The 21,807-nt window shown below is 47.4% G+C and overlaps 1 protein-coding gene across 1 annotated transcript in view; it reads left to right on the top strand.

Moving 5' to 3' along the window:
* CRACDL (CRACD like) overlaps window positions 1-20,717 on the top strand; it is a 126,129-nt gene extending 105,412 nt beyond the window's left edge. Inside the window, exons 8-10 of the mRNA XM_087863315.1 lie at window positions 17,713-17,885; window positions 18,898-19,042; window positions 19,889-20,717. Of these exons, the coding sequence (XP_087719441.1) occupies window positions 17,713-17,885; window positions 18,898-19,042; window positions 19,889-20,031 (461 nt within the window). The 3' untranslated portion in view covers window positions 20,032-20,717. The remainder of the gene's footprint in view (window positions 1-17,712; window positions 17,886-18,897; window positions 19,043-19,888) is intronic.
* Window positions 20,718-21,807: the final 1,090 nt, after the last annotated feature.

Here is a 21,807-nt window from a genome sequence, read left to right on the forward strand (position 1 = left end):
TTAACATTTGTTTTGTATGTTATATGCGTTGCATACTGTGTTCTTACTATTAAGTAAGCTAGCAAATAGAAAATATGATTAAGAAAATCATAAGAGTAATTATGTTTACAGTACTATATTTATAAAAAAAAAATTCACCCCAGCACTTTACACCTTTGTTGTTCAAGGATCAACTGTGTTCATATATCTTGAATTCTTAAAGAAAATCTGTTCATGCCTCTGTCTTTTTTTGGTCTATCTTCCCCTTCACAGTCCCTTCCTGAGCAAGTATGGTCAACACTGTGGGCCTCCGTTTCTCCACCTTTCCTGTGCCCCTCAAACAAGTGTATTTTCTCATCCTTGGTTGCCTCCCAGTGCACCAGCCTCTCCTTGGTTCCCCCAGATAGAACACATCTCAGGTTTCAACCTGTTTCCTCAAGTTCTTTCTTCCCTTGACTCCCTCAGCCATAGCAACCAGCGCCTGGCCATCTGTGGGATCCCTGACTTGACATCTCAACATTCATAATTCAGTTTATCCACACTTACCCCACCCCAGATCATTTCCTTCTCAGTTCCCCCAGCTATCCAGATAAGCTAGAGATCTTTGAGTCATCAAAAAGATTTTAATATGAAAATACCAAAAGGCCTAAAAATTATAGGGAAAATCACGTTGTAATCCTACTTTTCTACAATTATCTAAAAAGGGACTTACATTTCTGACCAAAATGGAATAAACACACACCACCCTATCTCTCCCACTGGTAAAATTTAAAACCCTGGACAAAATGCAGGAAGTGAATGTCAGAATTCTGAAAGGCGGGTAAGAGTGGATGGGCTGGGTAGTGATATCGAGACTCTGAAGACCCCCCTGCCCTGCCACGGTGGTACCAAGAACCCCTGCAGGCCCCAGCTCAGTGGTTCTCCAGTCCTGCTCCTCCTGCTCCCAGCCGCCACCAGGCCCAGCACCAGCTCCACAGGACAGAGTTTTTTGGATGGTCTTGGCCCTAATCCCTATGAGCGCCAGCAACTAAGCAGCCAGCCCCTATATATGAAAGCAGTCCCTGCAGGTGGAGCTCCTTGGATTTTCTCATCCGTGCACCAGGCAAGTGCGAGCAGCAGACTGGAACCTCTTGTCATGGTGGCTGTGGCAATGGCATCCTTTAGGGCAGAGCTCTTTTAATCCAGCCCTACTCAGGTGAGCACCAGCAAAAAAGCACCCACCTCCACCCATAGCAGCACCTAAGTGTCAGAGCCCTTTAACTCTCCAGACAGCACCCCAGCAGAGATCTGGTAATGAAGCTACAGCCCTTCTGCAATGGTGGCAACAGTGACAGGTGTGCTAGTGGTGGTCCTGCAGGCTTCTTTCTCTCGCTACTCCGTCCCAGTCATGAGAGCACACCGCAGTGCAGAGGCTAAACCCTGGTTTTCTAGCCAGAGAACCTTGGGGGTGGAAATCACAGAAAGGAGACACCTGAGGAAGCGTCTTTTACCTATGTGTATGAGGCCCAGGGCTCATCTCCGAGCTGCATCTGCATGAGACCAACTAGAGTCAGCACATCAAAACCTTTGAGGATTTTAACAGGACTGAGTAGCAACATAACACTCAGAATGTTTAGGATACAAACCAAAAGTATTCAACATACAGAAGAAATCAGGAGAACCTAAAAAATTCTCTAAGAAAAAAGCAATCAATAAATGCCAACCTTGAGGTGATCCAAACGTTAGCATTATTAGACACTTTATTTTTTATTTATTTATTTTTATTTTTAACAATGGTACTTTTTAAAAAAACAACAAACTCATGATTTTGTGGTTTTAAAAAAACTGCTTATTATGTGCCCTCTTATGCTTGAATATAAAGCTCTCTGTGAATATTAGTAAGAGCCACTCTATGAAATTTATTAATAAGCATTTATTTTTAGGCACAAAGCTTTGCTGTATTCTGTTTTAGCAGCAGAAACTGGAATTGAAGTTAGACAAAGACTTGGAAGCAACAAGTACACCATGTTCAGTGAAGTAAGAGTGAGCACTCTTGAAATGAATGGAAAGATAGAAATTCTCTGCAAAGAAATAGAAACTATATAAAAAAAATACAGGCATCTTAGAACAGGAAAACACAGTAAAGAAATAAAAGAGTCGTTAGATGAGATCACAGATAAGCCCATGAACTTTAAAACAGATGAATAGGAAATATCTAGCCTGAGTGTGAAAAAAAAGCCTCAGAGACCTTTGGAACAATATTAAAAAGTCTAACATTCATATCATAGGAGTTCAGAAGGAGAAGAGAAAGATTTGAGCAGAAGGAATAGTGACCGAAAACTTCCTAAATTTATGAAAAACATGAATTTACACATCCAAGAAGCTTAGGCGAATTATTTTTGCCTTTGTTTTAAAAAAGCCATATTTGCATAGGTTTATTTCATCTTCTCCACAAATGGTTCTGGAGCATGTGAACGTCCATAAGCAAAAATAGGAACCTTGACCTAATCTCACATCATGTACCATGATTAACTCAAAAGGGGGTCAACAAGTTAAATATAAGGTGAGACTATAAAGCTTTCAGGAACTTTAGGAGAAAATCTTTGGAACATAGGACCAGGCAAATAGTTCTTAGCCTTGATATCAAAGCATGACCCATAAGAGGAAAAATTGATAAATTGGACTTCACTGGAATTAAAAACTCACTCTGCCAAAGACTCCCTTAAGAGGATGAAAAGACAAGCTACAGAATGTGAGACAGTATCTGCAAACCACGTATCCAATAAAGGACTAGTATCTAAAATATATAAAGCATCCCCAAAAGTCAACAGTACAAAGCCAAAAAATACAATTAGAAAGTGGGCAGAATACTCAAGCAAATAATTCACTAGTGGGATTATACCGATGGCAAATAATCACGTGAAAAGATATTCAACATCATTAGCCATTAGAGAAAACAGCAATTAAGACTGTAATGAGATATCATTACATATTAGAATGGCTGAAATAAAAAAGCTAGCATGACCACACGCTGGAAAGGGTGCAGAGTGACTGGAGCTCTCACACATTGCTAGTGGAAAACAGTTTGGCAGCTACTTACAAAATTAAAAATATACTTACCTTATGACATAGCAATTCCACATCTGAGTATCCCAGATAAATGAAAACTTAGGTCACACAAAAGCCTGTACATGAATGTTTATAGCAGCATTATTCATAATCACCAGAAACTGGAGGCACCCCAAATACCCTTCAGTCAGTGAACCAAACAATGGAATATTACTTAGCAATAAAAAAAGAGTGAACTAGGAGTACACACAGTAACATCATAAATGCATGTGCTAAGTGAAAGGAATCAGTCTTAAAAGATTACAAACTGTATTATTCCATGTATGTGATATCTGGATGAGGCAAAATATAGAGACAGAACAGATCAGTAGTTGTCAGGGGTTGGGGGTAGAGGTAGGGTCCCTACAAAGGGGTAGCATGAGAGAATTCTTTGGGGTGTTGACATTGCTCTGTATCCTATTCGTGACTTTTTACAAGAATCGAAGTATGTTAAAACTCCTAGAACTCTATAACAAAAAAAGATGAATTTTACTCTATGTAAATTTTAAAATAATCTTTTAAATGGCACAAAAAAGTGACAGCTGCCTCTTCTCCACCCCTCTCTGAACCTCGGAAATCCCACCCACAGAAAGAACCGCCACCGGCTCCTTCCTGTGCCCGTTGCAGTCAGAGTTCATCGATATCAACATACAGATAGAGACACATGAATCTTTTTTTTTTTAATCGCAAAAATGCTATACGTGTTGGCTCACAATTTGATATTTTTACTCCACAATAAGACATGGGCCTCTTTTCTGATCAGAATAAGTCACTCGGGGCGCCTGGGTGGCACAGCAGTTGAGCCTCTGCCTTTGGCTCAGGGTGTGATCCCAGCGTTATGGGATCGAGCCCCACATCGGGCTCCTCCGCTGGGAGCCTGCTGCTTCCTCTCCTACTCCTCCTGCTTGTGTTCCCTCTCTCGCTGGCTGTCTCTATCTCTGTTGAATAAATAAATAAAATCTTTTAAAAAAAAAAAAGAACAAGTCACTCAATCTCATTCCCTTTAAGGGCTACATAGTACACGTACCGTATTTTATTTAACTATTCCCTACTGAAGGGCATTTTGAGTATGTTGAGTTGTTTTTTTTTTTTCCCTTTTGCTGCGATAATCATTCTTGTGTTTTTTATCTCAGTGGAGTCACACTGTTGCTCCTCTAGGATAGATTCTTAAAAGTGGGCTTTCTGATTCAAGGGCATGCACAGTTTTAATTTAATAGACAGCTTCAGATTCCCTCCCAAAAACGTGGTACCGGTTTACACCTCTTGGCACAGAATAGAAACTTTCTCCCCCCTCTGATCAGCACAAGGTGTTGTCAGTCTATCTGTCATTTTTTTTTTTTTCAATCCAATGGATGAAAATGTCCTCTTTGGCCAGCAGGTCCTGGCCATCCTGATGTGGAGTGTCTTTAATCTGCCCCCACGTCAGCCCTCCTGGTCTTTAACCCGACGCCCACAGCACCTCCCTGCAACTCTCTCTTCCCAGGTCTGGGTCTAAGCATGAAGCTTTGCTCTTTAAAACTCTTGATGCCTTCCCATTGTATATGGAATAAAAGACGCCTGGGGAAGGCATTTAAGGCTTTGTAGATTCTGGCCAAGGTCAACATTTCTGCCTTCCTAAGTTCCCCTGCTACTCCTTCACTTCCTCTGACATCTCCAGCCCCACCCCTGCTACCAGCTCCCCTTCTCACTCTGCACACACCTCTGCTTACCCTGAGTGCACTCCACATTCCTGAACTTGACCTTGAGCCCCCTGAGCACAGCCACGATTTTGTTTTTCTCTGTGGAGTATCCGTGCCTGGAGGTCTCCTGGCCTTCAGTGGGTGGTACCCTCCATGGTTTGCAGGACACCAAAGGCAAGGCAGGGGCCTGGGTGGTAAGATTGAAGACTTTGGATTTGGAGGTTTTATTCCAAGGGCCACCCTTCGGGGGCTGTGGGGTTCTGAGCAAGTGACTTTCTTAACCTCTGAGTCTTCATTTCCTCCTTTATAAAATGAGGTTATTAGTAATAGTAATACACAGGGCAGCAAAAGCGTAACTACAAACTGTGCTGCAGTTTCCACCAGTACAGTCATAATTTCCTAAGGATGTACCAGAATACCCTCCTCTGAGCTGCATAGAATAGTACGTGGGAATGGGATTCTCTCTGTCCTGGTTTAAACCAGTGAAGGCACCAACATGAGAATACGAGACCCCCGAGAGAATGTGTGTGCAGAATATCGCAGGATAGAGACTGTTTGTTCCCCCACCCCATCAGCACTAGGTGTTGTCAGTCTATCTGTCACTTTTTTTTTTCATCCCGATGGATGAAAACGTCCTCTTTAATCAGCAGATCCTGGCCATCCTAATGTGGATACCAGGAAGGTATGAGAGTCTTCTGGTTCCCATCTGGGGCAGGGTAATGGACTGTAGGAGATCAGGGTCCTGCTCCACTTTGCTCTAAAACCTGGCAGTGCAGCAGTCAGGTTCGTACAAAGGTGCAGCCCACTCCCGAAGGTGTGGAGGGGCAGTGCCATCCACCGTTCGTCTGCCGCCCTGGTGCCACTTCAGAGTGCATGAAGCACTTTTCTCCAGGGCAGCTGTGAACCTCGTGCGGGGACTGAAGCCCCCTGTGCGCTTATGGAAAGGCTTAGGACAGTGGGAGAGAAGTGCGCTTGAAGAGGGAAGGCAGCATCTCCATGACAGAAGCAGGCGAGTGTCCTGGGCAGGGGGTGCCAAAAGCCTGAGGGGTGAGGCCAGAGTTGAGGACTGCAGGGGCACCAGGGTGGCAGCCCTGGGAGTGCACATCCAGATACAAGGCAGGGGCACTGGCTGCTTGCAGGGAGGGTTCACAGGTCCTGGAACAGGGGCATCAGCCCAGTTCGGGAGTTGGACCACCTGGTCAGTCGGGCACTCTGTGTCAGCCAGAAGGCATCGTGGGCTCTCCAAGGCTCCCTCAGGGTGGAGGCTTGGAGCAGCACTGAGATCATTGGTTCCCAGTGCTCACTGCAAATTGAGGTCATCACCCCCACGGGTTCGGGTTGATGGGTGCAGGGGGAGCGCAGACAATGGGAGTGTTAAAGCCTCTGCAGGTGATTCTAATGTGAGGCCAGTGTTGAGAACGCCTATTCTGGGGCAGCACTTTCTCAAACTTACAAATGTTTGTGAATCTCCTTTAAATGAAGATTCTGACTCTGATGAGGGCAACGCTCCTGGTCTACAGACAGCATTCGAGTAGCAAGGATCCAAATCTGTGTTAACCACCATGGAACTGTTAGCCTCACGTGGCTGTTTATTTATTTATTTTATTTTAAGTAAACCCAACGTGGGGCTTGAACTCAGGACCCCAAGATCAGTTGCATACTTTACTGACTTGAGCCAGCCAACCCCACGTGTGGCTGTTTAAATGTAAACTTAAAGTAGTTAAATTTGAAAAATCAGTTCCTCAGTCACCCTGGCCACATCCCAAGGACTCAGCAGCCCCGTATCTTATGACTAGCCTGCAGCACAGAGATCATTTCCACCACCGCAGAAAGTTCTATTAGATGGCACTGTTTGCGGGCAAGTAGCAGCTTCCTGACGTCCTGTAAGGGCTGTGCTCTTCCCATAATACTTTCACCTGTTTGTCTGTGTGTGTGTCTCCTGCACATCAGCTTCCCGAGGTCAGGGTCTGCGGTGGATTTACCCACCACTTACGCTCAGGATACAGGTAAATAATGACAGTAATTGTTAATGTATATTAGGCACCCACTAAGTGCCCACAATCACATTAAATGCTTTACATGTTAATTTCCAACAATAATCCTATTTTATAAATGGGAAGGCTGAAATGCAGCGAAAAGCCCTTGCCCAAAGGAACACAGCAGGTGACCCGTGGAGGGGAGTGGGTACCATGTAGCCCTCCTCTGCAGCCGAGTGCACTTCACTCTTATGCTGTTCTGTGGTGGTTCTCAACCAGGGCCGACGTCGTCCCCCAGCAGACGTTCGGCAGTGTCTGGAGACATACTTGACTGTCACCACTGTGGCGGGAAGGAGCACTGCCAGCATCAGTGCAAGGTGTCAAATATACCACCATGCACAGGACAGCCCCCAACACCGAAGAATCATCCAGCCCCAAGTCTCAGTAGTGCCCAGACTGAGTAACTATTGTTTGCCACCCAATAAGTTATCATGGGGAGAGGATGGTGTATAGGAAAGTGGGGAGTCACACTCCTTAACATGAGATGGTCTGTGATGTAGTGAATGAAGAGTAAAGACAAAGCCTATGTTCAAATGCCAGCTTCGTTACATATTGGCCATGTGATCCTGGACAAGTCCTTGACTCCATGCCATCCTGTGCTCCTGTCTCTGAAATGGGGATTGAAAAGATTCTTACATTACAAGGAGGCTTGTGAGGGTCATTAGGAATATGATATTGCTGTGAAAATCAAGGCTGAATAAACCCTAGCCATGAACATTTCTTGGGTGGGGAGAGATTTCTCTACGTGTGCAGGGGGAGCGAGGAAGGACCGAGGGATAAAAGAGGAAGGAAAATCTAAGCCCTGCAGACAAGGGCCATCCCTGAAACTAATCACTTGTTCTCCAGTGGCTACTTGAGTCAAATCTTGCAGAATTCCAGCTGTCCCTGGAAAGCCACAAGGAATCCAACGTGGGGTATTTGTGGACATGCTGACTTATAAGACAGTGCTGTGTAATAGGGTCTCACTACTTTTTCTCCTTCCTCTGCTATAGCTCAAAATTAGTTTCTGATCAACAGCGCCTTTCCGTCCCCATATCCTTATAAGGTCCTAGTTCCGTCACCTGGCAGGGAACAGACAACAGCTGTCTCCATGCCCAGAGGTGGACTTTGGTCACTGCCTTCTGCTTAGAAGCTGTTTTAATTGCACAGTGGCAGGTGAACAAATGGACTTCCAAGCTTGTGTATCACAACTTTATGTCCTTGAGCCTGTCTCCAGCTTCCTGTGTCACCACTTTGAGATGAGGGGATCGGGCTGGACAGCTTGGGGATGTCTGTCGGCCTTGCCATGTGGAGTGCTGGGCAGCTGCGCCTAGAGTTAAGCAAAGAGCCTGGCAACGCATCTTACGCCTGGGGCGTCCCCAATAAATGTGTCTGCACGTGACCAGGTTCCCGACCTCACCCGTCCAAATCCAGATGTGATTCATGCATTGATTTTTGTTTATAAATGCTTTTTCCCGGATTTTTTTAACCTATGAACAACAGAGCCCTAAAGCAGTTATAGCTAGTGCTGTAACAACAACAAGGGGGGAAAAACAAAGCAGACCCCAGGCCCCCACTGGGGAAAAGACTCACATGAATTGCTCCCATGGAGGCCTGTGTAAACCCCTGCCCTTGGACAAGGACTGACCACTCCCCCCTGAGGAATATGCTATGTTATCAGACCCTCATAAATGCTGACATTGGGAAACCCTCTGACTCCATTGACCCTTTCCCCAGGCCTGAATCACTTATAAAACCATGACGCCCTGAGACTTACCAGTATTGTTTGATCGAATGTGCCCCACGTGGGTGAGCAAGTGTGACATGCTCCATGGAGACTGTCCATGATACCAGGAAAAAGGGCACAGTCTTGGCCCTCACAGGCTCTCGCCTCTTAGGATATAAACAAGCTACCAGGACTGTTTAAAACAATGGTGGCATTTTTTTTTCCCTGTCGTGCGGGCTTAAAGATTGTGAGAGAGGAAATCTGTAGGTCTGAAGATGGGTTTCTGGAGCTGGGGTGAGGAGGAGACCCTGTCAGTGCCTCCTGACGTTGGAGTAGGGAAAAGCAGTAAGGACAGTTTGGCCCTGGTGGCCAGGAAAGAGGCTCCCAGACACAGCTGTTACCTTCTTGAGAGCTCCATTTTGCCATGAGGCCGTGAAGTGAGTGTTTGGAGAGGTATGTTCTCTGCCCTTGATGATCCGTGGAGTCTTATTTCGGAGAGGAAATGGAGGAGATAGGCTGGGTGAGGGGGACAGCAGTAGGAAAGGTAAGGGGTCCAAGGACCTCCTGGTGCTTCTGAGGGCCGGGGGAATGTGAAGAGGATGGGAAGGTTCTGCTGACGAGGGAGGGGACATCCTTGGGAGAACCGTGCCTAATTGCAGTGTGGAAACAGCTCCGTGGTGCAAACTTGCCTTGTTTCTGTATCTGGACAGGGAACTGGACTCTTCTTCCTTGCGATCCAAGCACCAAGTGAGTCCTGATTCTCTTAGAGTATTTCTTGTGGGTTGTTTCTGTTTTGTTTTGTTTCGTCTGCTTTTTACTGAGGACTGATACACGTGCAAAGAAAGGCACAGATCATATGTGCGCAGCTCGATGAATGTTCACACACTGAACACACCGGACAAGAAACTGAATGAGACCAGTACCCCCAGGGGCCCCTCGTGCCCCCTGCCAGCAGGCTCTGGAACTCATTCCTGGATGGTGGACCGTGTGTAGCTGTCGAGGGATCCCCCTATTGCTGACTGCTCTTTCAGAGGAGCCTGTGTGCAGTGCCCTGGAGAGAAGTGTTAGATTAGAAACAGCCTTCCTGTCTGCGGGCTCAGCACTTGTCTCAGCCTGCTGCCTCGCGGGCACTCATCAGGTACAGTTGGTTCTCATTATCTAGAGTAGTTATGCTCCATAAAGTTGCCGTGAATCCTGAATTAGCGAATACCGAACCACTGCTCCTGGAAGAAATAGAGGAGAAATCAGTTAGCGAGCCTCTGGCACTTTCTCAACTCATCGGCCCATAACCTTGTTTTATGTGTGTTTCTGTTCAAAGACACCGTATTGTATGTATTGTTGATTAATTACCGTCCAGCTCACAGCCTGCAAAACTGGAACTCAGGCCTGAGTGAAGTTCGTCTGACAAACGTATTTTCCCCGCGAGGCACCTCATGGTCTTCCTGTGCTCGGGAACACTGGACAGCACTGTAGCGGTAGATGTGGGGGGTATTTTAGACAGTAAAATCATTTAAAAAAACCCCACAAAAATGCAAAAAATGTGGCACTAAGTTTACCGCGAAAAGGACATTTGTTTATAGTATGAGAGCAGAAACAGGAAAGAAACAGAGAGTCCCCTTGTTCAGCATCAGCTGGGACCATGCTCAGCCAGATATTCAAATTTTTCACTGCTCTGCCCATGTCTGCAGATGACCAGGAAGGGTCACAAGAACCAGTTGGGCATTACAAATACATTTTAGTGAGGAGGCGACTTTGCAAATACGGAATCCACAAACAACGAGGACTGACTGTGTTGGTTGAATGAGGAACGGACGGAATGGCAGTGAGTTTGATTTGGAGGTAGACGTGAACACAGCCCCATGTCACATCATTCAGAACAGGAGCTCGCTCCCTGAAAAGCCCTTACTGCCCGAACGCTCCGCACAGTTTTGAGACAGATGTTCATATGAGAATTAACAGCCCAAGTTCTACTGTAAGATCGCCCAGCCTGGCTCATGGACAGAACCGGTGAGAGCGACTGCAGACTTGGCCAGCATGTATCAATCAGGCACCGTCTCTATAAGCTGAGACTGACAACCGATCAATAAATGCTTTAAAAAAAACACAAAAAACCCAAACCCTCACCTTTCATCTAAGAAGCCCAGCATAAACCCTCAGCATACGTGACACCCCCCGTGTCCCCAGAGTCCAGGATCCCACCCGCACTGCAGCAAACCAGGGCCGTGGCAGAGGACCTGGAGGGGAGACGGAAACGGAGGACGTTTGGTCTGTTATTGGAGCACCTAGGCACTGTTCTGGCTTCAGCTAGTTGTGATAGAGGTTAATGATGCATGCAGTTTAGACCAGAAATCTCAGAGCGTAAACTCAGGCCTCTCCTTCCACAAAGAATGTTTTGAAAAGCTGGGAATGAGCCGTTGATACGTATTTTTAGGATGACAGCATAACGGAAAAAGATTCGAAGGAGCGTGCCAAAGTGTTAGCACAGCTCTCCTGGGTTATTGATTTATGGGAAACTTTCTTCTCCTTCTTTATACTTTTATCTGCTTTCTGAATTTGTACAATGTGCACGTGTACTTTTATAAACAAGGAAGACATTTGTGAAAGGGAAAAGATTCTTAAAAATTGAGGCTTCAAAAATGGCAGCGTATGCTAAATTTTCTAGTGGCGTAAGAATCCCGCCGTCCTGCTGTGTGTTAGCTTAGGGCAGAAATGTGCTTTATTTTTCTCAGCTAAAGGGCAGGAAACCCTGGTAGTTTACATTGTACAGCTCATTGCCTCTCACTCAGAAGACAGTCTTCATGACAGCTCCCAGCTTCCAGACTCACAGCTGTGTCCTGCCAGTCACATGGGGTGTAGGCCACTGAGTCCCAGCCTCATCCCCTCAGTGGGTCATTACAAAAGTCTTTCTGAATAAAAGAAACACTACCCAAGGCAGAATTGTAATAGGCACCAAAAGGGAAAAAAAAAAAAAATCACTGTCCAGTAAGTCAAAATGAGGTGATAAGAGTCGTCTGGCCCACAGAGGACCAATTGGGTTTCTCTAGAAATGGTGTAACATTGAGGATTTTGTGAATGGCTAATTTTAAGTCTTCCTGTATACAAATAGCTTGGTCAAAATGGCAAACGTGGGTCCAAAAACTGTGTGGTTTTCTTCCCCATTGTATTTAGAGTTGGCGGGGGAGGGGTATTTTCAGAGTGGCATATGTAGTAGGCTCCCGGGAAGATGGATGACAGTTGGGCTGCCATCTTGGGCAGTGCGTAGCTGCGTCAGAGCCTGCCCGCCAGCAGGCTGTCCACAGTGCATGGCGTCTACAAGAAGGAACAGGCTGCTTGCTGTTCTAGAGAGAGTGGCTCCGGTGGGCACTGTGTTGCTTAGGCCAAGCTCCTCCATGACACAGACTGCATGGCTTTGTTCAGGCCTTGCTGGCCTTTCCACTCTCCCCAGCCCATGAGGGGCACTGCAGACCCGGAGATGACCAGGACAAGGCACCTGTCCTTACGGTGTGCTTCATGAGGAGACAAGGACACGCACAACATCAGGATGTCGTCTGCATGAACCATCATGGACCATGTCCTTGGGAACGAAGAGTCAGCCTGGCCACCTGGCCCAGCAGAAGGCTGGGGGACAACTCAGTGCTTGCTTTGTTGTCGTTGTTGTTGTTATCACAGGAGAGGACACTGACAAATGGCTTCCTGGCCGCCATCATGTCCTGGCTAGGGTTTGACCAAAGTGTGCACCTCGTCTCAAGTGGGAATCACAACAACAGGATACCAACAGCACCCGCTACGGGGGCAGCTCGCACTCTTGAGCTCGCACGGTGCCAGACGCCGTGCTGAGTGCTTCCCGTGGGTTGTCCCATTACATCTTCACGATCACGTAGGAGGCGTGGATAGTGGATGATCTCATTCAGTCTGCAGTCACGTCAGGAGAGGTACACATTGCTCCTTTCCTCATTTTGCACTGAAATGGAGTCACAGAAAGGTTCTGGAATTTGCCCAAAAGCACCTTGCTAGCCCGAGGCCTTATTCCTAGACATGGAGGCCCCAGGGCCACATCAGTAGCTGCTCTGTTTCCGGGCCCCAGGGAGGAAGCAGTCCTCATTACCACAGCCTGTCGAACCAACCTGAAGAGCAAGAGCGTGTGGAAATGGACACTCCAACAATAGACGGACTTTTCGAACTAAACCCTTGAGGTGGGACAGCATGTGAAGGAGGAATCTGGAGAAAAGCTAACGTATAAACTCGTAGCCTCCCTCTTTGACGGAATCATATCCTCAAAAGAACAAAAATAACTTTTCCCTACCAAAAGTTGCCCTCCTATGAAATTAGGTTATTTAGGGCAAGCTTCGTGGCTCTCACAGCTTCCTGCATCTAAAGCATTCCGTCTTCCGGAAATTTTACTCCACGTCTGCTGTACAGCAGGTCAAGTTTGCTGCCTTCCTTTCCAGGGGAGATGTGTTTGGGGGAGTCCCTCTCTGTCAGGCTCTCAGGAAAGGAGATCACACAGATACAGACGTGAATTGATGGTTTCCTGTGTGTGAGAAACGTTCCTGGGCTGTTCATTGCAAACCCAAGCATACTTGACAGCTTGCAAAACCTGTTGTCATTTGGGGAGGAGAAATTGAGATGTCAGAGCCCTTTAGCCAAATCCCCAGAAGATTAAGGTTGTCTGTGTGTTGAGGCAGAAAGGAGTAAACAAAGGAGTGTTTTCAGCTCCTTTCATTTAATCTGCTGCCACATCTGTATTATCCTGGGATTAATGACATTTTGAACACGTTTAATCTCAGAAGCAATTTTATGGTTGAACCTTGACCTCGAGTATTCGTGCTGTTAGAGCTACCACACAGGGAGTTTTCTGGCCTTTGAAACCTGCCTTATCCTGCACATTACCTGTGTCTTCATTCGCTTCTCCTCCTTCCTTGTGGAGTATGGCGCACTGCGCATGCCCCGCGGTGGTGCCAAGTGCGGGGAACAGGGGTGCAGACCAGAGTGGCCACCTGGGCCTTCGGCCGCAGCTCACCCAGCTGCTCTGCTGGGCTGGCCTGGGACAGGCACTTCCTGCGGGTTACATGGGCTCCAGGTGGAATCGCGGGCCTCTCTGAGCCATGATAGGCTGGTGGGATGCTTGGTGGCTTTTCTCCCTCCTTCCCGGTGTCTGGAATCTCGCCCACCCCTCCTGTGTCCTCCACCCATGAGGCTGGCCCTGGACCGTCCTGTGAAAGGGTCTAGAGGCTGTCAGGGTCCTTGTGGCCCATTTGCATTCCTGACAAGGAAGGAAGTGGGCAAAGGGAGAGCACAGAATACAAAGAAAGGCCACCTACTTCCAAAAGAAATAGGAACCAAAAAAGAGAAATGACTGGTGAAAGATCTGGGCCATACGCCTGGCCCAGGTTTGGTGACGCTGCCATTGTAGTTCGCTAAACCCCACACTGGCCCGGCCTGGCACAGGTGCAGCGCTCGCTCACTCCCCTGCATCTGCCCATGAGCCCCGGATGCATGTGCACGCTTACACAGTACAGTCAGAAAGGCGGCTGTGCACGGACAGGCAGATCAGAGGCCGGTGCCCCTTGCCTGCTTGGGATGAAATCTGCCAGCTCGCTCTCACTGTAAGGAAGGAAGAACCGCCCTTGCCAAGCCAGACCTGGTTGCACTGTTTACAAGACCGCCGTTCCCATGAGCACACCGGACAGGAGAACAGGATTTGCCCCTGGTCCAGGGAGATGCCAGCCTTGAGCCTAGTCCAAGAGGGCCCCCAGCCTGTCTGCCCTTGGGGTCCCCAGCCTTGCTGTAGGCCTCCATCAGCACGGCCCCCAGGAATGTTCTACAGAACCTTTTCCAGTGATTTTTTTAAATACCCTTTTTGGCTCAGATACGGTTCTAGGAATTCATCAGAGCTGTCTTGTGCCCTTGCGATGAGAGTGACACATGTGTCCGTGGCCGCAGGCAGACCTGAGGGGCTGGAGAGCCAGCCACAGCTCTCGGAGGTGCCACTCAGCCTCCAGTTTAAAACTCGGGATGGAAATTTTCTCTCTGTGCACACTGAGTCTTGACAGAATTATTCCGAATATTTTGTTGACTGAAGTAATGAGTTTAAACCCGTAGTGAAGTCCTCTCTCCAGTCTGCCTGTGTTGTGGCAAAGGCTCCTGACCGGCACAAGCGGGGCAGAGCGGGGAGGACGGCACCACCAGACATCTCACTCAGGCCAGGAGAGAGCAGAGGCACGACTGTCACTGAGCGTGAGGAAAAGATCAAAGAAGTGGAAAGCACCTGTTTAAGAAAAAAGTTAAAGTCCAGAAAGACCATGAGGACTCCCTGGAATGACGGATTGAGATTAAAGGATGAGAAATGCAGACTTGCTATAAAACATGGAACCTGTGTGCCCGACAATCACTGGGTCTTCTGGACAAGAGATAAAACATAAAAGAACATGGTGCATAGTCTCTGGAGTGCATCTGTTAAATAAATAAGAAGTTCTAATAACCAAAAGCGTAGATCAGTGAGGTAGACAGTGAACCAGCAGATATATTTAGCACTAGGCACTGGGGCAAATCTCTTAAGAGAGTCACAGAAGAATTAGGAAAGGGAGAGCATGTTCAGCAAGACTGACCAGAGCAGGCTTCATGGAGGAGGCGACATCTGGGCAGACCCTTCATGGGCAAACAGGGATGATTCTGGAACAGGGTGTCCAATCCCTCATCACCTCCTGGACTGTGGCCACAGCCTCCCTTCTCGCCTCCCAGCCTCTCCTCCCTTCTCGATCAGACTTCCTCTCCACACAGCCTCCAGAGCGTGCCCTTGATTCAAACCCCGTGGCTCCCATTGTGAACAGGAAAAAGGCCAAGAAGACCCTTCTCAGTCAGCCTGTGCCTGGTCCTTCAGCCCCTCATGGCCTGCCTGCCCACGGCTCTGCCTTCTGCCCCCTCCACCTGGGAGGCCTCTCCTTGCCCCTCTGCTCAGCCTGGGAGGTTCTTTCTCCAGGTCCCAACCCAGCTGGCACCTCACCTGCCACGTAGCAGTGTTAGGCCCTGGGTCCAGCCAGCACTTTGTAAACTGTAGCGTCTTCCAGTTTCCACCATGGTCGCTTATTTGTATTCAGTCTCTCCCAATAGACTTGGAGATTTTGACAGAACAGATAATCGGTGGTTTATTTTTCCACCTTAACATTTAACACAGTCCTTGCACGGTGCAAACTCTGAAGGGAGGGAGAGAGGGCAGGAAAGATGGAAGGAGGGGAGGAGGCAGGAGGAGCAGGAGAGCAGAAATGTTGAGCTCCGGCTAACAGAAAGGATTGTACATCAGAAGTAGTCTGAGCACATCTGATTGTCAAAATCAAGCATGGAACAGAGAACATTTTGGGGAAGAAGAGATGAAGGGTAAGGGTCAGGAACAAGGAGGAATTCCCAGGTTTAGGAGCAAGAGTCCTGGACAGGGACCTGGAGAGGGAACGCCCACGGAGGACAGGCCTCCCAAGCAAGGTTATGCAGCTCCATCAGTGCTGCGAGGGGTAGAGCAGGGGGAGGACGGGGAGACCCCGGGATTTACCGTTTCAGTGGTCCGGTGGATGGAGAAAGCAGTGTTCATGGTGTGGCCAGGTCAGGAATTAGCTGAAGAAACACAGGCAGAGGCCACTGGAGCAGAGGGTGGAGGAGAACAGAGGACTTGGGGCTTCAAGGGGATGGTGAGGCTCAGTGGAGACAGTTCCGTTCGAGCTGTGGGAGAGCCAGGCACTTTGCAAAGCAGCAAGGAAGAAGTCAGCGGCCAGGGAGAGCCTGAAGAGGCAGGAAGGGTCAAGGGATGAATGGAAGAGATGGAGCAGGGCTCCCTGGGGACCAGCGGGGTGGGGGCCCAGGAGCACCCAGGTGAGCGGGAGCCGTTCCCAGCTGTCCAGGCCAGGGACAGGTCAGTGTGTGAAGCCAGAGGCCCTTCCCAACTCTGGCACGAGACTGAAGCTTCCAGAGCCGTGGCTCCTGTCCCCTGCCCTTCCTTGGTGACCCAGGGACGGAGAGAAAAAGACTGCAGGCTGAACTGAAGGCAGAAACTAGAACAAATAGAGAAATATCCTATCGTGGCAGAGGAAGGAATGGCGTATGTCAGGCCACCAAGAACAATGATGCCAACTCATTCCAGACATCTGCATGCATTGCTGCGACATGGACCCTGACCTCCCCTTGCTGACTGAGATGTTGAAGGGAAAGTGGGAAGGGGCCAGGGGCCAGGCATACGGAAATGCCCTTCTGTCTTTGCTTTGTGTGGAGGCAGGCTCGTGGGGAACCTTCGGGTTCAGCGTACTTTTGATATACCTGTGAGAAGCCACTGTTTAATCCATAGCTTTCCTTGAAGAAAGTAAGCTTGCTTCTTTTTTCTGTGGCTGAAGGTAATAAATTTTCATCATAGAAAATATGAAAATACAGAAAAGTTGAAAAGGGGGCGCCTGGGTGACTCAGTCATTAAGCGTCTGCCTTCGGCTCAGGGTGTGATCCCAGAGTCCTGGGATGGAGCCCCACATCGGGCTCCTCTCTTATGAGCCTGCTTCTTCCTCTCCCACTCCCCCTGCCTGTGTTCCCTCTCTCGCTGGCTGTCTCTCTCTGTCAAATAAATAAATAAAATCTTAAAAAAAAAAAAGTTGAAAAGAGGGACAGCAACCCACAGTATTACCTTCCAGAGATAAGCAGTGTGGACACGGAAGAGAATTCAACAAAACCTTATGGTTTTTTGAAGACACTATTTTTCTTCTCTCTAGAACATCGAGGAAAATAGCTGTGGCTGGTTTTGGTGTCACTCTCTGCAAAAGGAAGGTTATGGGTACTGTTTTTTTAAAAACGAATAACTGTGTGTCTACAAAACTTCCAAGCAAATCAGGAATCACGTAGTATGTACTAGCCCAAAATGACAGGCTTATAATAAAGAAATCCAATCTATTTATGTACTTACTTTTATCTCATTCCAGAAAATATTCCGTGGGAGGAAGGTGGCTTTAAAATGTGTGTACGGAAACAGCTGTATTTAATATTTTGTGGCTCAGACTAGATGCATCTTTAAGTGAGGAAACCAAGTCCCCTAAAGAAAAGTAATAGTCTCGCCAGAAAGGCTCCCAGGCCCTCTTTCCTCCTCCCTCACCCACCCCGCCCTCCTGCCCTCTGTGCGGTGTTCTGTGCATGGGAGAAGCAGAAGGTGGGACTGGACAGGGCTGGGATGTTTTGCATAACCTTGTGTCTCTACCCCCAGAGAAGGGTCCGCCTGCTGCCGCCGAGGGCCAGCCTGCACCACCCTGGATCACCATCGCTCGGCAGAAGCGCCGAGGGACCTCGGACCAGCCCCCAACCCAGGAAGACAAGCCCAGGGCCCGCACCGTGAAGTCTGAAATAGGAAAGCAAGCCAAGGCGCCCGAGAGAGCCCAGGTGCACAGAGCAAATGCTTTCTGTCTCTGTGGGTACAGGAGGGACCAGCCAGCTAGAGCTGGGGCCTAGCACCCCACACATTCTGAATGGTCATCACAGGGACCCTCGCCTGTGATGATTACTGACGCCTGCCCGCTCTGTGTGCGGGGCTGTTAGAAGTGGGTAGAGACAGCCCTCTGCTCCCTGCCTCCTAGGCAACGCAGCTCAGCATCTGGAGAAATGGAACGGGGTTAAAATAACTTCTCCATTAGAAGCGTGGTGACCATGTCAGCAGCTCCATCTCGGCTCATCGTGCGGTGATGGACGAGCCCTGCTTTTGCTGCTGTGCTGGCTGCCTGCTGGGGCTCCGTATTCCTCACCTCGGGCTGTAGGGCTGGGACCCGGGTTTCCACTGTGTGCTCCGGGCTGAAACAGTGTTCTCAAACCCAAGCAACTATGCGTGGAAGCAGGATGAGACCCACAGCTTTTGTATCCCCCTGATAGCCACCATGAAAAACCCATAAGCGTGCTTCAGCCGTGTGAGGAAACGAGCCTGAGCCTGCAGTAGGACCTGCTTCCCTTCATCTGAACCAAAACCTCCGTCATACCTCCCCTTGAAAATTTTCATGCAGGCCACGGGAATTTATGAAGCAAATATTAACCAGTCATCTTGATTTGGGGCTTTGACGTTCATACCGGGTGTTAAAAACCTCAAAACTGTTTCCAAACACAGTTCACCTTGACGTTGAAATGGAATCCCTGCCATCTAGCCTGTGGGGCTGAGGCCAGGTGTGGGGACAGGGCAGAAGCCATGATGTCTGTGTGGGCCAAACACCAGGCCGCACGCTAACTCAAGTCTGCCACTCTAAAGGCCCCTCTCAGCAAGGGCACAAAGCAGAGCTCTGCCAAGAAAGTACCAGTGGCACGACTCATCTCTGCACAGAAATGTCGTAGCCCATTGCCTTCGGTTCTGTTTGCCTCTGTGGGAATCTCGGGTGACCAAACAGCGTGCGTCTCTCTTGTGTCTTAATAGGAGCCCGTGAAGCAAGCCGACTTCGTCCGCAGCAAGTCTTTCCTGGTGGCTCCTGCCAAGCCCACTGTGGACCGGAGGCAGGGGACCAAGCTCTGCCTCCAGGAGGGGCTGCAAAGAGGAATCTCGTTGTCCCATCAGAACCTGGGTATGGAGCCTGCAAGCTGTACCAAACACGGTGAAATACGTTTCCGGGATTGGTCCTGCCTCTTTCCATTTTCTTTTCTTTTTCCGAATTATTTTGCCACATTGATGTTTTTGAACAGCTTTTACTGACATGTCATTTAGGTGCCATAAAACTCACCTGTTTTAAGTGTACAGTTCAGCGAATATATATTGACAACGAGAATATATTTACCGACTTGTACTACCGTCACGGTCCAATTTTAGAACACTTTCTCACCCTGAAAAGAAACCTCATGCCCATTTACAGTCATTCACTGCTCCCAGCCCAGGGCTAGGCAACCACTAATCTACTTTCTGTCTCCATATTACTTGTCTTTTGGGGACATTTCTCATAAACGGAGTCATAAAATATGTGTGCTTTTGTATCTGGCTTTTTTCACCAAGCATAGTGTTTTCGAGATCCATCTCTGTTGTCACGTGTATCCATTATTTTTAAATTTATTTTTCACTGTGGTAAAATACATACAACGAAATTTACCATCCTAGCCGTTCTTCAGCATACAGTCTGGCAGTGTTAGAACATTCACACTGTGGTGCAAACCAATCTCCAGAGCTCCCGCAGTTTTATTCTGAAAGTTTCTCTCACCTCGCTGCTTTGCTGGAACCGTTTTCGAGCCTGCTGTTCTGAAGTCTTTTTATGACATAAATTATTCTACGCCTAAATCTTCTTTACATGTTTACGCATTAGTGGATTTTATGTCTGAGACCACAGTTAAGACCTTGACGTATATTTTAAAGAAACACAAGAGGCTTAAGTGGAAATCCAAACTCATTTCTCATGTTTCTGTTTGTTTTGTCTTCTTTCCAGCAGCTCAGTCTGCAGTGATGACGGAGAAAGAGTTGCATCAGCTGAAGAGAGCCAGTTATGCCAGTGTAGATCAGCCATCCTGGATGGAACTTGCCAGAAAGAAATCTCAAGCGTGGAGTGACATGCCCCAAATTATAAAATAGGCTGACAGCCTGCTGCTACAGAATGTCCACTACCTTGACGGGTCACTGAGTCAGAAACGGCCAGTAAATCAAGGCAAACAAACTGTGAAACTGAAGAGTGATTTTATCATCATGTTAGGGGAGAGCAAGCTTGGGGAAGAGGAAGGAACCAGGCCAACAAAGACAGACACACAGCCACAATCCTGGGCCAGAGGTGCCCTAAAACAAGAACACCATTGAAAAGGGCCGGGAACAAGGCCCTGTGCCCAAAGGTATGAATGTGAGTCTTTGAGAGTTGCCTTGATCAAGAGGGCTCGGACAGGAAGAGAGCGGAAGTGAACCATGAGCCTGAGTGAGAAGCGCCTGCAAGGTCAGCGGAGAAGGTCTTCCGGGAGAACATGTGTCTGTGCTTCCACCCGAGATCAACCCGTGTCTCTGGTTCTCGTCTTGCCTGTGGATCCCGTCTTCTCCTTTCATGTTTACTCTTAGGCATGACATTTTTGGTAAAACAGGGATGCCGTTTCCAAGAGCAGCTATAAAACCGTCTTCCTGAAGATAGTCACTCTGAGAAGGAGTGGAAGGAGCATAGCCGGGTTCGTCAATTCACAGACTGTTTCCAAAAATAATTTTTAAACTTTTCCACAAGGCGTCTGTGTCCTTGACCATTGCACAATGCATTGCCTGTTCAATAAAAGGTTTCAAACATGCCTCTGTCATATGTGTGAATGTCCTTTCTACTGAAGCTTAGAGAATGTCCTCCAGTGCTGAGTGAAATGCGGTGTATAGAGTTTCAGTGTGTGTGTGTGTGTGTGTGTGTGTGTGTGTGTGTGTGTGTGTGTAAAATTCAGATTCTCAGTTGGGTTGATTTAGGGTTTTTTGAGATTCTTTTTTCCATTAAAATTTCAGTGTTTATTTTTGGAAATCAGAAGATAATGTAGGTTTTTTTTTTTCCTGTTTTCATCTACTTGGTGCAACATCTTAAAAATATAAAATTTCTAAAAAGTGGTAATTCTTTAGCATCAAATTAATCTAACGTGCACATTTCTATTGAAAACTAGGTTATCAGTGTATTAGCCAGGATGACCCATGAATGTAGAAAGTGGAGAAGCCAGCAGAGGAAGAGCATATATTTAGGATCTCAGAATTGTGTCTCAGTTATATAATACCTCTATTTTTAAAAACAATTCCAATTTTTTCCTTTGAACCAGCTAATCTTCATAGGAATATGTACAGCTGGGAGCACGTAGCCACCCAAATCAGTAAGCCTTTATAGATATTATAATTTGATTTTAGATACCCTGAGTTCTACTTTTATTATATTTCCTATTCTCATGAATAATTAGTTTCCTAGCTGTTAGAACTACACTTAATCTTGATGAACTAGAACTTGATCGAGCCTGCCTTTATTGAGAAAGTCCCTGGACAGCTCTTTTTTTTCCTAACCAGATTGATTTATTAATTTCATTCTCTTAGAGAACATCAATACTGAATGCCACGGTAAATGTGCTCTAAACAAGAACTCTGTCCACCTAGAATTGCTCCAACAGCTTAGACATAAATAATTTTAACTCGAAAAAAAAATTTTGTTGGCTGTTAATATCCTAAACCACCATTTCCCTTATTAGCAGAACAGTTCAGATGAACCATTTTGAGGCCGTAGATTTGACCATAAGATCAAAAGTACTTGGTTCAGTTTATTCAAATAGAGGTTGGTATTCTCTGTGTATTTCAGGACATGATTTCATGCTCTCTGGCACCTGGTAAGTTAGAAGAGTATAGATTTTTAAGACACTGGGA

Source organism: Ursus americanus, chromosome 7, assembly GCF_024610735.1.
Source record: "Ursus americanus isolate L20-20 chromosome 7, mUrsAme1.1.p, whole genome shotgun sequence".
NCBI classification, from domain to species: domain Eukaryota; kingdom Metazoa; phylum Chordata; class Mammalia; order Carnivora; family Ursidae; genus Ursus; species Ursus americanus.